Below are 14,716 nucleotides of genomic sequence, written 5' to 3' on the forward strand. Positions count from 1 at the left end.
GCCTTCCATCTCTCAATAAATAAAACTTTGGAGATTGTAATGAGGGGGTGTTGAGTAGTTCGGTTAATCTAACATCTTTAATCGCTCTTGTCATAAAAGATGTTGCTGAACTAACTTGCTTAAATTTTGTGTTTACACGCTCCTTAATCAAGATGCAGAAGTTGGAGAGAAATTGTGAAAAGCTAATATGCTTGTGGCAAGATAGAGATGTAATTCAAAGTCTTGCCCGCCTAAAGAACTTACTTGTTAAAAGTTGTCTTGAATTCATACATTTTGTGGCTGGAGAAGAAGATACAGAGATCCCATCAACCTCAAGATTATTGACTTAAAGCATTGCTTCAATAGAGAAGCTTCCGAGCAAGATGCACGCTCTCTACTCTCTTAGAGGCTTGATGGCTGATAACTATCCAAAACACGTGTCCTTCTCCAAAACAAGAATATCAACATTAATGAAATCATTAACTATTAGTAAATTATCCCAAAAGTCCTACACTTATTGTACGTAAGCCAATTTGGTCATAAACCTTTCCCTTCGATTCTTTTGGTTCTCCGCTGAAAATGAACCAGGAACTAAGCAATCCATGTATTAATCGAATAATGCCTGAAATGGATCTGAATAAAGTCCCAAACGTGCTTCCCAATTAATTTAGCACTGCCCGAATAAAGAATTAAATTGTCGGGTGGAGAAGGAAACACATATGTAAGAACATCATTATCCATGACCGTAACATGGGTTATGTTTGAAAAAACAAAGGGACAACTTGCAAGGGATCAGGCAACCAAGTTAAAAGAATAAGTCCACTTTACATTACTGAATTCAAACTACAAGCTCTTCATAGACATGCAACTATGTCCAGAATAAAAAGAAAGAATTAACAGGAAGGATTCAAAAAACAACCCTTACATTCCAAGATTTTCATCTTTCACTCCAAAACAAAAAAGAAAAAAAGGTAAGTAAAACGCCAATAGAAACCAGAAGCCTAAACTACTCTGCTCCGTTATGACTCAATAGAGCTTTTCCAGATCCACCTGTCTGAGTAGATGAATAAGTAGAGCCGCTGGCAAGAGAAGACTGAGTTCTATCCGATTCCGTGAGCCCCGGCGATGTGTACGAGAACTTCAGCATATCCATCGGGGGCGCGTAATACATCGGCACTGGCAACTTTGATGGGAGGCTCGGCAAGGGAGCTTCGAAATTTAGGACATTTATCACCTGCTTTATCGGCGGCCTTAGGCTGTAATCCGGGTGGCAGCACCATAGTCCTACCACCATGAGGCACTCCATTTGACGCTCGTCGAACTCCATGTTCAACCCCGGATCGGCTGCTTCAACCACTCGGCCTCTTCCGTACAGATCCCACACCCACTCCACCAGCCTCACCTTGCTCGGCTCCACCCTCAGCTCCACCGGCTTCCTGCCACATGCTATTTCGAGCGCCACCACTCCAAAGCTGTACACATCCGACTCCTTACTGGCCTTTCCAGTTGTCACGCATTCTGGGGCCAAGTACCCCATCGTGCCTGCCAAGACAGTGGTTTGAGAGCCCATGTCATGGTCCACAAGCCGCGCGAGCCCAAAGTCACCCAGCTTCGCGTTGAAGTTGGAGTCAAGCATCACGTTGCTCGACTTCACGTCCCGGTGCACCACACACTGCTCCCACTCCTCGTGGAGGTAGAGTAAGGCCGAGGCCAGGCCGAGGGCTATTTTGTACCTTGCAGCCCAAGTCAGGTGGGTTTTGCCTCCGAAAAGGTGCGAATCAAGGCTTCCGTTGGGCAAGAACTCGTAAACTAGAAGGAGCTCGCCTCCTTCGTGGCACCAACCTATGAGTTGTACCAAGTTCCGATGCCGTAGCCGGCTGATGATCTTCACTTCCGACACATACTCCTTCTTGCCCTGCTTCGATCCCTTGGACACCCTCTTGACCGCAATCTCCATGTTTGATTCACTTAATAAACCTTTATAAACTCCTCCAAATCCACCCTCTCCCAGCTTACCTCGTTCGGTGAAATCATTGGTCGCACGGGCAAGATCACGGTATGTGAACCTCTTCGGTCCAGCTCCCTTCTCGAATTCACCATCAATCGAGATGTCGACCATTGAAACTCCTTTACTACGCCGAGATTTCTTCCTCCAAAAGAGGAACCAACCAATTCCTAGTACACATGCTACCAAACCAGAACCTAGGACTACGCCGAGGACCAAGCCAAGGCTTCTTTTCTTTTTGCCATCCTCCAAGGTTGAACTAAACGACCAGGAAAGGATTTCATGAATCTCGACGAACTGACCAGTCGCGGCAGAGAAGCCAATTTTGACCTGTTCCGGAAGGATTTTCCTCAGATCGACGACGTACGAGAGGCTTGAGTTGTTGTTAAAGACGGGGTTATTGGCATAAGTAAGGAAGACGCTCAAGTTAAAGCTTGTGGAGTCGTAGCTGACCCAAGCATTGGCTGTGGATCCATTCTTCATGCTGGTCTTCCAGGACACGTTCGCGACCGAGACGATGGAGTTGATGTTGATGCCCACATGGTCCGGGCTTGGGTCCCACGAGTTCTTAAAGCTGTCGAACTCGACAGCCACGATCTGGTTTGCAGACGTGTTCATGGCCATGCTTGGCTCGAACAGGGCAAGATAGCCGCCGCTTGAGTTGGCGGGGATAACGGCATCGAACGGCGCGATGTAGAAGGAAATGCCGTCCCCGTAGTAAGTGTTGTTCAGGGCGTTGATCACGAAGCTGAAGTGGGCCGTGAAGTCTGTCAGCCTCCCCGTCTTGGAGTCCCACAGGCGGACCGGCTTGTCGTAGGAGACCCGCCCGATGCTGTTCTGGAGGTTGTTGTCCTGCTGGTTCCTCGTCAGCTGGATCCCCCCACTCGACGTGAACGCGTCGCCCTCGAACGTCAAGTTGCCGGTGTTGGGCAGGAATCCGGAGAAGTTGAAGGAGACCGAATGGGCACGACCGATGAGCAAGAGCAAGAACGTTAGGAGTTGGATTGCAAGGCATGAGAGATTGGCCATTAGAGATCGAGAGGAGATGAATCGAAGGAAGTGAAAACTGGTTATGTATAAGCTATTAGGAGCGGTTGAACTATATTGTTGTCGTAACCCTGGAAATCGTGCTACTCCCCATCATTTACCAAGTCAAATAAATATTTGTTTCTGCTGGTCTGACCGACCGGATCAAAAAGGGAAGAAATGCTTAATTAGATTAATGTCTGCTGATTGGTCAGAATGAACATAGACGGAGCACATTCGGTCCCCAACAATGTTTTGGTCCGTCTTTCTAGATGGCCAATAATTAATTACCTTAGACATAATCGACTATTGAAGAATCTTGACATAGTGACGAAAACCCCAGGAAACGGTCCAATTGGCCAAAGCTCATGTCCCATCGCTCCGAAGATGCTCCATTGGTGTTGCCGGGTCAGCCGAGAACTGCAACACAGAAATGTAGGTTATTTTGCCGGCCCCCTACTATTTAAAATTTTCCTTTATTAGTTTTTTAATTGAGTGGAGTTGGTATTGTTTCGTGTGCATATAGTTGAAAAATAGAAAAATCGAAGATCCATGGGCGTCATCTAGCGTATGTCGGGCTGGTTCAAGACCAACCCGCTCACGGCCGGCCTAGGCCATTTCTTAGGAAGAAATTGTCCCGCTTGCGTGTGGGAGAAAACTTGAAGAGCATGATTCTTTGTCGTCATTACTGAGCGTGCTTGATAGTTTCAAATCGTCGTGAGGATTATCAAGGAAAAAGACGATTGAAATTTGCTACGGTTTTGTTCTGTTCTCATTTGCATAAGTGTAATAAACAAAAAATCATTGCCTTGGCGGCCTAAGAAATTAATTGTTTTCACTAGTTATTAGCAAAACATTTGTTCCGTTGTCGTTTAAGTTAACAGGATCTGCCAAAGAGGGTGGATTAATCATGGGCGGATAACCTATTGTGCCATTTGACACGTGTTGTATGTTAGATTTAGCTCTCAAGTGATGATGCCTCATAAGTGCCTGTTTGGTAACCATCCAAACAATTACTGATTCTGATGTTTTGTTTTCGGGAGTAGTTTGATAACAGAATTACATTTGCTAAAAAATATTTCCCAGGAACAAAATTCTATTATTTTGTTTCCAGAAGTAGATTTGGAACAGAATCAAAAATAAATAAATAAAAAAGTTAATTCTTGTTCTAGGAACAAATCTAAGAATCAAAACTAATTATTCTTCTTCCATTTTCTCTTCTTTTTTCTCTTTTCTTCTTCTTCTTCGACTGCCATCTTGTGGTTGCCGCCCCGCCGCCGCCCCGGTCGCCCGTCCGTCGAGCTCGCTAAAGGCCCCACCACCGTCCACCGCCGCCGCTAGTGGTTGTCGACGCCGGGCTAAAAAAAGAATAGGAGAAAAAGAGAGGAAAAAAGTATAAAAATTATTTAAAAATTAAAAGAAATTAATTTGAAATAGAATTAATGAGCCAAAACACAATTCTATTCCAGAATCAGAAATTTTGGACATTTATCAAATGGCTTAAAATGCTTAAAATTTGTTCCTGGGAATAGAATAAAAAAGAATCATTTTTTATCGGAACCTACTCCCGAGAACAAAATCGTTATCAAACGCGCCTTAACCTATCGACAAGTAAGGATTAGCACGGTTCAATTTGATGTAGCTTGGATGGAAAACCGTACCGAAGGGATCTACTACAGTTCGAATGATTAAGAAATTGGGTTGAACTAAACAAGGGTTTAGAATCCAAGTGAATTTTTTAACTTGGCTCGATTTTAAATTGATCTGAACTAAAAAAAAATTATCTGTAAAGGATCAATATAGCACAGAAGATGATCAAAGTACCTAATTACGTCAACAATAGATTCACGATGTAAAGGGTCGATTGAATTTTCATAGATTAATTTCAAATCGGCAGGGAGAGAGAACCTTGAACAAAGCTTTTAAGCATCATTGAAGAATAGTTAAACCTTTGGTGAAGATGTTAAGAGTCCGTGAACAAGTGCGAACCTTGAAGAAGTGCATGAGGGTTTGTGGCAAGAGACTTGTTACATTTGGGAATGTCACGACCTACCATCTAGGGTTTGATTAATGGATTACTAAGCCTAAACTTAATTCGAGCTGTCCCAAACCCATACCAATTCACGACTTAGGTTCAAGTTCTGAACATGCAAATGATTTTTTCAATTAGGAGTCGCCACTAGGTCGATTAGAAACCCAAGTAAAGTAACGAGAGATATACTTTAGGTTCGCAGATTGTGAGTTCGGGGACTTGATTATACTAGATTTCTCTAACACCCTTTCGATACATTTCTCTTTTTTTTTTTTTGAAAAAATGTTTTGCAAGTAGCTTGAATTAGTTTTAATTTACTTTCCTAACATATGAGATAATCATACGGGTGCGTAAACCACCAATTTAACACACAAATAAAGTAATAAATAAATTATAGGACTTACCTCATAGCAACGAAAACAGCATCTGCAATCTAGGTTAAACCGATATGCAACACAGACATGAAACGCGACACGGACACGAAACACGACACGACACGACACATTAACACGTCATTTCTCAAAAGTAGAAAATTCCGACACGCTGGGACATGTTGTATATTAAATAAAATTTTTTATTTTTAATTAATTTGATTCAAATTTATAAATAATTAATTAATTAAAAAAGAACCTACAATAAATTTACACTAATCATCCACCCCCAACGCCCCCCCTCCATGCCCAAACTCCCTTTCTCCCTTGTCTCTTCCCCCACCTCGAAATCTTTTTCACTTTTTTTCCCTCCCCCATTGCCTAATAGGTTATCAGCCGTCGCTTCTCCCTCCCTCCTGTCACTTTTCCCTCCCTCCAACACGCCAAATCCCTTTTTTATTCTTTTATTTTCCTTCTCAAAACCCTCGTAGCCCCTTCTTCTCCTCCTCCTCCTCGCCACACGACGCCTATCTCCGAAAGTATCAAAGACTCAATCAAGAAAAGCACCAGCATTCACCAAAGGAGCGGAAAAGGGAGTAACCCAGAAAAAAAATCAGTGAAAAGGGATCGGAAAAGAAGGTGGCCGGTCCTTGTGTGCCGAGAGGCTGCACACCGCCGCGAACTCCTCCTCCTCCCCCTTGCCGCCGCCACCGCCGCCGCCGCCACCCCACTCGACAACGCCGCCCTCCCCCACGCGCGCCTCCCTCGTGAAGTTCCTCCTCAAGGCCCTCACCTTAGTCTCCTCTAGCCGTCTCTCACTATTGTGGCTCGCTTTACTCACGGCCTCATCTCTACTTCGGACACCCGTGTCGGAACGTGTCGACAAAAGTTGACCACGTGTCGACAAATTCGACACATGATCAACACATGTCCGAGTGTGTTGATGTATCCGACACACTCTAACACGTGTCGGACACGACACGGAAGCATGTGTAACATGTGCGTGCAACATAGTTGTTAATGTTAGATCAGAATTCATATTAACAGTCCTAGATATGATTTATAATTAATACGCAATCACTCAATCTTTTTCAAGATTTTCTTTTATTTAAATAAAGCCTAGAAATTACGTGCAATGCAATGCAATGACGTACAAAATTATTTTAACTAAAATGACATGCAACATGCAACCTAACATACGAACTATATGTCACGTGATATTCATTAAATGACCTAATCTAGTGATTGGAAAATATTAATGCAACTAATCCTAGCATTTACACATTTAGATGACGGGCAATGGATGACATAATTCTACATGACATGTGCATGATAATTTTTATGTTTTCTTTTATTTTTAATTAAATTTCGAAATTAAAACTACTCAATAATTAAACATGCAATTTAAATTAATGAAAGGAAAAACTAACATCCTAAATTAATGTTTTTTGGGATTTCTATTTCAAAAAATTTGAATTAAATAAATTTCCTATTCTAAACATGCAAAATAACCCTAAAAAAAGCAATATGCTAACATGAACCTAATCCAACACAAATATATATATATATATATATATATATATATATATATATATATATATATATATATATTTCTTGGGTTTTCTTTAAAGGAAGCAAAATCAATCCAAGCAAAGGCATAAATAAAACAATAAGGCAGCAAGTCAGGCAAGACATGATCGATACCCATTGACGAATCGTATCCGCGCATGAAATCGAATTGACCAATTTTTAACGAAATCGCGAATCATCTCTCGGGCGGGAGATCGGATTAGTGATTTTTCCGTACGATTGCGAGTCATATTTCGAACGTGAAATCGAATGCTCATTTATATGCACATTGTGAAATAAGGAAAATTTCCCAATTTGGAAAGCTACTCGAGATTTCGAATAGGACTATATATCATGAACTTCAATCATGTGTATCAAATTTTTTAAATAAGGAAACAGAATATTCAGAAATTAAAATAGACAGAATTTTTTACCTATTCTGAATATTGGCTTCCAAATTTGGACTTCAAATGGCGGCTCGTGAATCACGATGGAGGCTCGGCGTGGCTTACAGCTGGGGTGGCACGGGCGTTGGCTTGGCTGAAGGAGTGTTGTTTTCGGGCTTGAGGGGTGCCGGCGTTCGAAGCTCTGGTGAGGGGGCAGCAGGCGCGTGGCGAGGGGGATCAGGTTGCTGGCGTGGCGATCGTCGTGGCTGCAGGTGCGGGGATCAGTGGAGCGGTGGCGGAGACCGGCTCGGCAGAGGGCTGCTGCGTGGCGGTGGCGCAGTGAGGGAGGTTCGAACAGCTGCAGGTCATGCAGGCACAAGAGCAGCGGTGACAGGGGGTCGGCGTTCCGGCGTGGCAAAGCGGGCAGTGGCGGAGGTGCAGTGGCGGAGGTGGTCTTGCTAGGGTGGAGATGCGGGGATCGATAGAGGGTGAGCTGCTGCAGGGCTAGTAGGGGTGCTCATGGGTTGCGGCGGCGTCACGGGGGATGAGCGGTGGCAGAGGCGCGGTGGTCGACACGAGGGCTCTCGAGTTGCTGGCGGAGCGGCGGTGACCGGCAACTCGGCTGCCGGTGTTGGGTTGTAGGCGGCGGCTGAGGGGGGAGGCGCGCAGTGCTGTGCAGAAGAAGAAGACTTCTTTTCCTCTTTTTTTTTTTTTTTTTTTTTTTTTTTTTTCTCTCACGTCTCTTCTCTCTACAGCCCCACTCTAACACACCTTTGACCCCTAAACAAAAAAGAACTCTAAAAATAAAAATAAAAACCCCCTTGCCGTAGGCGCGCAACGCCTTCTATCTCATATAGGGGAGAAGATTAGATTTTTGTAGCATATTTTATTTTTTTATTTTAATTTTTCCATCTACCCTTATTAGATTCAAATTTCCTTTCTCAATCAACTTTTGCTTGCACGTAGCCTCCTGATTATATCTTCGAGATATATGCACTCACGAGTAATATTCTCCTTTATATTTTTCTAATATTCCATCCGAAACCTTCCTTTTTGCCCCAAAAAAAATCTCTCGGTGTATATTACCTGAATATATAAAAAATCTCCCATCATATCATTGAATATTGGAAAAATTAATGCTTATTTATCATCATCGATCCAATGCGAATGAAAAGAAATGCTCTTAATTCCATATGTTATGCAATTTAATTTTAATATTTTTGTTTAGGGATTAAAAATAATTCCTAATTTTTAATGCGATAAATGACTAAAATGGGTTGCCAAAATTTAAGTGTCAACAAGGAATACGATTTCCTCCATTCAGTCGGGAATTTTTTTCATATTTTTTTTATGAGGGTGTTTTCTTTTACTATAAATGATTTTTTGTCAATTAATTACTTTTTAGTGAACCAGACACATAAAAATCCTTAAAGCTAATTCGTGAAAAGCTCTTTTAGTGAAACAAAGGTCAATATGTGTATGTAGACCAATGATGTTAACACCTAAAAAGTTTTGACATTTTTCTGAGAGCCTTTATGTCATGTTGGATACTCTAATACGCGTCCGACACTCTCCAACATTTTTCGACTCTTTCTCACACTCGGTTAATACATATCGGAAAATTCGATACCTAATCAACTTTCTTGACACTCTCCAACATGCAAGTCAGGAATTCTGACATGCGAGTTCGGAATTCCAATATGTGATTCCGACACGCAAAAGTTGATTTTAAAAAAATTAGTAAATGAATGGTCAAAATGTAAATATGTAAGAAAATAAAAAAATAAAATTAATAAATGGGAAAGAAAAAAAAAAAAAAAACATTTTCTTCTCTTCTGACTCTCACTTCCAATGACACATAATTCACCCTCAAGTTTATTCTTTCTCTTTTCTTTTGACACACTCTATTGATTGTTTTTTTCCTCTAAGTTTTATGGAGTATTAGAGATGAGTTGAATTTGTCAAGTTGAAACAATCATTTATAGTAATATATTATGGATTAATGTTTTTAATGTAAAATCATTCCAAGCTCATTTTTATTATTTATTTATTTAAATCAAATTAATTTGATTAAAATAATCATAAAAATGGTCATTATCTTGTATATATAAAAATATATATTTAATATTCAATATGTCCCAAGGTATCATAATTTTTTATTTTTTGCGAAACAATGTATCGGTGTGTCATGTTATATCATGTTGTATTGCATGTCAATATTAGTGCAATCCTTCCTTGTGAATATCTTGATGCCCTATCTCACTTCAATCCTTTGAGAGAAATGTCAAGGCTCTTGACCTAAAAGATTATAGGCACAAATCGTTGCATCTATTCTTCACAACCGTTGGTTCAGATCTATTCTACTATTTTGCATGCCAAGTTCAAAAATCATGCTTTGCATCTTGGAATAACCGCATCTTTATAGTTTTCGAATCCTGTCCATTACCACAAGAGAACACCATCTATAAAGTTCTGCTCAATGTTATGTATAATGTTTGTCCATTCACCTTTTCAATTTATGAACAAAGGAAAAACTCAAAATCTACTATCTTATTACTTAATTTTTCAGTATTCCAATGTAATGAAAACTATTTATCCATACTTGTTATATTTGTCGAAAGATGATTCCTACTCTTAGCAATAAGTTTGGTAATGTCAATTGTAATGAGAAACATTAGAAAATAGAGACTAACATTCGCAATCACTTTATTATGTTCTCTTTTGATGAAATAGTACACATAAACCATAATTACCTTGGAAGGCTTGAGAATTTTTCTGGCTAACCATTAGCAAAACGTGTAACCATTTTAGCCAGGCAATTCAATGATCATGCGATCTAAACAAGTACACAAATAGGTTACAGCTACAAAAACTACCAGGCTCAGAAAACATAAAGGCCCAATGCAAGACCAACAGAACTTCACGCATAATGCCATAAAGGCCCAGTACAAGATCAACAATACCGAAGGCCATCAGGCCCAACACAAAAGGCCTATGGGCCCATCTAGCTTCCACGAGAAAATATATGAGGTTAGGGATGAAATAGTCCTTGCTATATAGATATCTTTTGAAAATAACCATATTAAGTTATTGCATATGATGATATTAATCTTAATGGGATTTTCAATCAGATTGGGCCAGTAAAAGTAGGAATCGCCTATTAATACTTGATTTTAATTTGACAATTTCCATAAGATTCTGGATAAATATATGATGAAAGAAATTAAGCTTTCGTTTAAAAATAGCAGAGGAATAATTTTGTAACTAAAACAAGTACAATTACTAAAATTCAACATTTCTAAAATGCACGAGGATCAAAAGAGAATAATTTCCTGGGAAACTTGCATGTAAGCGTCACCTACCTATTTGCCAGAGTTGACTCGGCGTATGGCATCCACATTTGGATGGAAAAATTCAACTTTATCCTTAAAATGTTTCCGAAGATAAGTTGGCAAAAAATAGTACATGGATTGAAAATGAATTCGGATAATAGTACGTGAATAATTTTTGTGATTTTTCTGTAACTTAATTAAACAAAAACACACAAATTGACACAACCAACCCTGGCAGCCCCAGCCCCTCTCTCTTCTCTCACTTCTCTCACTTCTCTCTCCCTAGTCACCTTTGCTAAACTACCGCTGCCTTTGCGCGGTCGCCGCACCGTGGTCATCCACCACCACCACCTCGTCCCTTAGCCGGCCACCACCATTCAGCCATAGCCAACCACCACTTGGCCACCACTCACCACCACGTAGCCGCCGTGGGACATCTCTCTGCCACTCTATCCCAGTCCCTGAGGGGGTCATGACCTCTGGTCAAGGCCGTTCTAAGGTCGTTAATGACCTTGGGTTGGCTGCAATCTACGGCGTTGCATGCACGTGCATGCGCAGACCGAGAGAGAGAAAGAGAGACAGAGAGACAGAGAGACAGAGGTCTAAGGAAAAGGGACATCGGGGATTGATGATGGCAACGGTGTGGCAAGGCCTGTGGTATAGATGACAACGTAGCGAAACTGTCAGGCGGTGGTCATGGCCAGAGGCAGCCCCTTCTGCTACACCTTGCGATCAGCTAGAATCCTTCTTCAACCACACGCAGAAAACGGTGCGCATAGACTTGCCTGCACAAAGTGTGTGCTAACTCACTAGTTACTGTCCGAATCTTAAACGACTAACATAAGTAATCGACTCGGCCAACTCACTTGCCAACTCTATATATGTTGTTCTAAGAGTAATCTTCTACATGTTCCTCGTATGTTTTCCTCTGTATTATTGTAAAAATAACTCACGGAATAATTGCAATTTAAGAAAAAGGATTATGTGTGTCTGTCAAAGGAGGACATGTCGAGATGTGGATCTTCTAGCCTAGCTCCTTGTCACGTTGGCCGTGCTACGTATGCAGAGCAATTTCTAACACTGCGATTCTCACGTCAAGTTAATCGCAGTGTTAGCAGATTTTGCAATGCACTTCATCTTCAGCATCGACATCCCAGGTTCCCCTTCATCCTAGCCGCTGCTGGGTTCCAAATCCCCACGAGCTTCATCAGTGGACGTTTTCAGACTGTTCAACACAAGTAAACAATAACAATGATCTTTCCCCTCAAAGCCAGATAGCTGTTCTCAGCTTCGGCTCGTATGCGAATCTCTAATGGGATCCTCCAGTAGAGATCTGGAAAGGCTCTCAGACACATTCATGATCTTCCTCTCATTTCTTCCATCATCCATCTGATTTGGGCGTTGGAGTGTTAAGCCGGGGCCACTTTCCGGCCATCTTCTCACCCTCCTCTCTCTCCAAGCAGGGGAAGGGCCAGGGCAAGGCTCAAACACGATGCGGATAATAGTATCCTTTTGTTACTTTTCGTTTATCAGATAGCTTTCTGCTACACTAACCGCATATGCGCTATCTATCTCCTCATTGAGATTATGAATCCTAGTCCCTTCGATCAGTTTCCTTCATATTGCAGACAGACTTCATCTTCTTTAGCCAAGTCAATCGAAATTAATTACCGAAACCACATTATCCATAAATGTCACTTTGACCAATTTATCAGGGATTGTTATAGCAATAGAACTCTAAGCAGAATTGATGTTCAATACTCGATGCCGCAAATATAGAGGGTTCAAATTATATTTATTGAAATTGCATAAAAGCAGGAAGTGCCAAGACAAGATCTTCTTCATCCATTGAGTTTCAGAACATGAAGTATTCACTTCACTCTATAAACACAAAACTGCTCAGATTATCGACAACCCTAGCTGACACGTTCAAACCTGCTAGCAGATCCATACTCGCATCGCCACCGTCCTTCGTCGAAATTCTGGGAGTAGCTAATGGCATCGTAGTGGAACGACACCGGCTTCGACCTGTAGATGCACATGCCGTCGGTGACGATCCTCTTGAGAAGATGCCGCCATTTCCATCTTGACCTCCGGCCTCTGCTGTCGCGGCTCGACAGGCGATGGTACTCCGTCTCGTCTCGGAGAGGAAAGCAAGACGGCGACATGCACCGAGCAAAGCGCGACAGTGGCGTCGACGGCAGCGACGACGAAACTCTCTCCATTTGAAACTTCAGACCCGGAATTCTCGGGGTTTCGGTTTTTCCTTTCACCAGGTGTGGAGGACAAGATGATGAACAATGAGAGGGAGCAGATGCTATGGGCGCGGCCTGTCCCTGTTAATAATTGTATGACATCAATCATGGGGGGAACTCCCCTGCTCTCTTCAGTTTTCTCTGCCTTTTACGTTTGCTCTTTAATTTAGTGGGCCCCAACATAGGACGGGATAGAATAATTCTTCACAAAAATTAAGTTCAATCCATTAAGGAAACCCTTTTTATAAGCAAGCCAAAAAACTAGTTTTGTCTCACTTTTTAGTGGTTTTCCCAAATTGCCAACACACTAACTAATAAAATCGTATAAAGAGTAGAACTAAAATTTGGGTAAATGACACAAAATATCGTTAAACTTTAGCCCCATGTGCAATGGGATCCATAAACTTTAAATTTATTCAATGCAGTCCATGAAATTTAGCTTAGTATTCCATGTTGTCTCTAAACTTTTAATTTATTCAATATGGTTCCTAAACTTTTGATACGTATTCAATTTAGTCCATAAAATGTATGAATATGTTCAATTTTGTTCATGAACTTGAATTTATGGAAAAAATAATATTGAATATTTTCATACAGTTCATTGATTAAATTAAACATGCATCAAAAGTTCAATGATTTTATTGAACAAATTAAAAAATTAGGGATGACATTACGCATTAGCTTAAAGTTCAAAGATCACATTAAATAGATTTAAAATTCATGGATCATATTACACATCTAAACAAAGTCCAAAGATTATTTGTGTCGCTTTCTCTTAAAATTTCTAATAACTTTCCATTTTCAGCCCCCTAATGTAATCACTCATTTTCTTTTTATTCACAGCTATCAAACTTGATGCGAGTGTATGTTATTTTTATTTATTTATTTATTTATTTTGGTCAGTCCTACTCTCAGCTTATAAGGCTTAGGTCCCTCTAATCTGCATAACGCGTTTTAAAGCCGTGAGGGAAGAGACCGTGGCTGGATGGCGTTCGTCCGCTAGGCTGCGGTGACCCAAAGCGACAATATTACACAAGGGCCCGAGATGTTACAAGTGGTAGAGCCGACTCCCGACCGCGTGTGGGACCACAACTCGAATGCTGTTTTGATGCCCGTGGGGCCATAGCGAGGACGCTATTCTGTTAAGAGGTGAAGACTGTAATAACCTCCCCTCTTGTCCCACATCGCCTAGGGAGGGAGATCTTGGTCAGCTTATAAGGCTTAGGTCCCTCTAATCCGTGTAACGCGCGTTTAAAGTCGTGAGGGAAGAGACCGTGGCCTGGGATGGCGTTCGTCCGCACTGGGGTGGGTGACCCAAAGCGGATAATATTACACAGTGAGGCCCGGGATGTTACAAGTATACTCACTCTCAAACTTTTGCCCTGCCTCTTGCAGGGCGTGGGAGTCAAAACCCACTCCTGAAACTTACGCGTCCCACTCCATTCCACATTTGCAGGGCGTGGGAGTCAAAACCCACTCCTGAAACTTACGCGTCTCACTCCATTCCCCCCTGAGAATGTGGGGATTTGAACCCCTTCACCTCCCCCTTCCATGTTGGAAGAGTGGCCACTGGGATTTGCCTCGCCTTCTCAGGCGTGGAGTCGAAACCCACTCCCCAAACTTACGTCCCCACTCCATTCCCCCGAGAATGTGGGGATTTGAACCCTCACCTCCTCCTTCCATGTGCCGGAAGTGGCCACCTGCGAATCCCAGGGTTCGAGTGTATGTTATGAAAGTATATAAAATTCTCTTCAAAATAAG

The 14,716-nt window shown here is 41.7% G+C and overlaps 2 protein-coding genes across 2 annotated transcripts; one reads left to right on the forward strand and one right to left on the reverse strand.

Moving 5' to 3' along the window:
* Positions 1–784: 784 nt before the first annotated feature.
* On the reverse strand, positions 785–3,013 carry LOC104418351 (L-type lectin-domain containing receptor kinase IX.1). The gene has a single exon (XM_010029674.3). The coding sequence runs from the start codon at positions 3,011–3,013 to the stop codon at positions 986–988; it is 2,028 nt and encodes a 675-aa protein (XP_010027976.2). The 3' UTR covers positions 785–985.
* Positions 3,014–7,452: 4,439 nt separating this feature from the next.
* Positions 7,453–7,830, forward strand: LOC120288404 (glycine-rich protein DOT1-like). The gene has a single exon (XM_039302364.1). The coding sequence runs from the start codon at positions 7,453–7,455 to the stop codon at positions 7,828–7,830; it is 378 nt and encodes a 125-aa protein (XP_039158298.1).
* Positions 7,831–14,716: the final 6,886 nt, after the last annotated feature.

The sequence above is a fragment of the Eucalyptus grandis genome, chromosome 9 (genome assembly GCF_016545825.1).
Source record: "Eucalyptus grandis isolate ANBG69807.140 chromosome 9, ASM1654582v1, whole genome shotgun sequence".
Taxonomy (NCBI): Eukaryota; Viridiplantae; Streptophyta; class Magnoliopsida; order Myrtales; family Myrtaceae; genus Eucalyptus; species Eucalyptus grandis.

What these genes read in the sequence shown, in the direction of transcription:
- LOC104418351 (XM_010029674.3), bottom strand. Translation starts at nt 3,013, where the DNA reads ATGGCCAATCTCTCATGCCTTGCAATCCAACTCCTAACGTTCTTGCTC.
- LOC120288404 (XM_039302364.1), top strand. Translation starts at nt 7,453, where the DNA reads ATGGCGGCTCGTGAATCACGATGGAGGCTCGGCGTGGCTTACAGCTGG.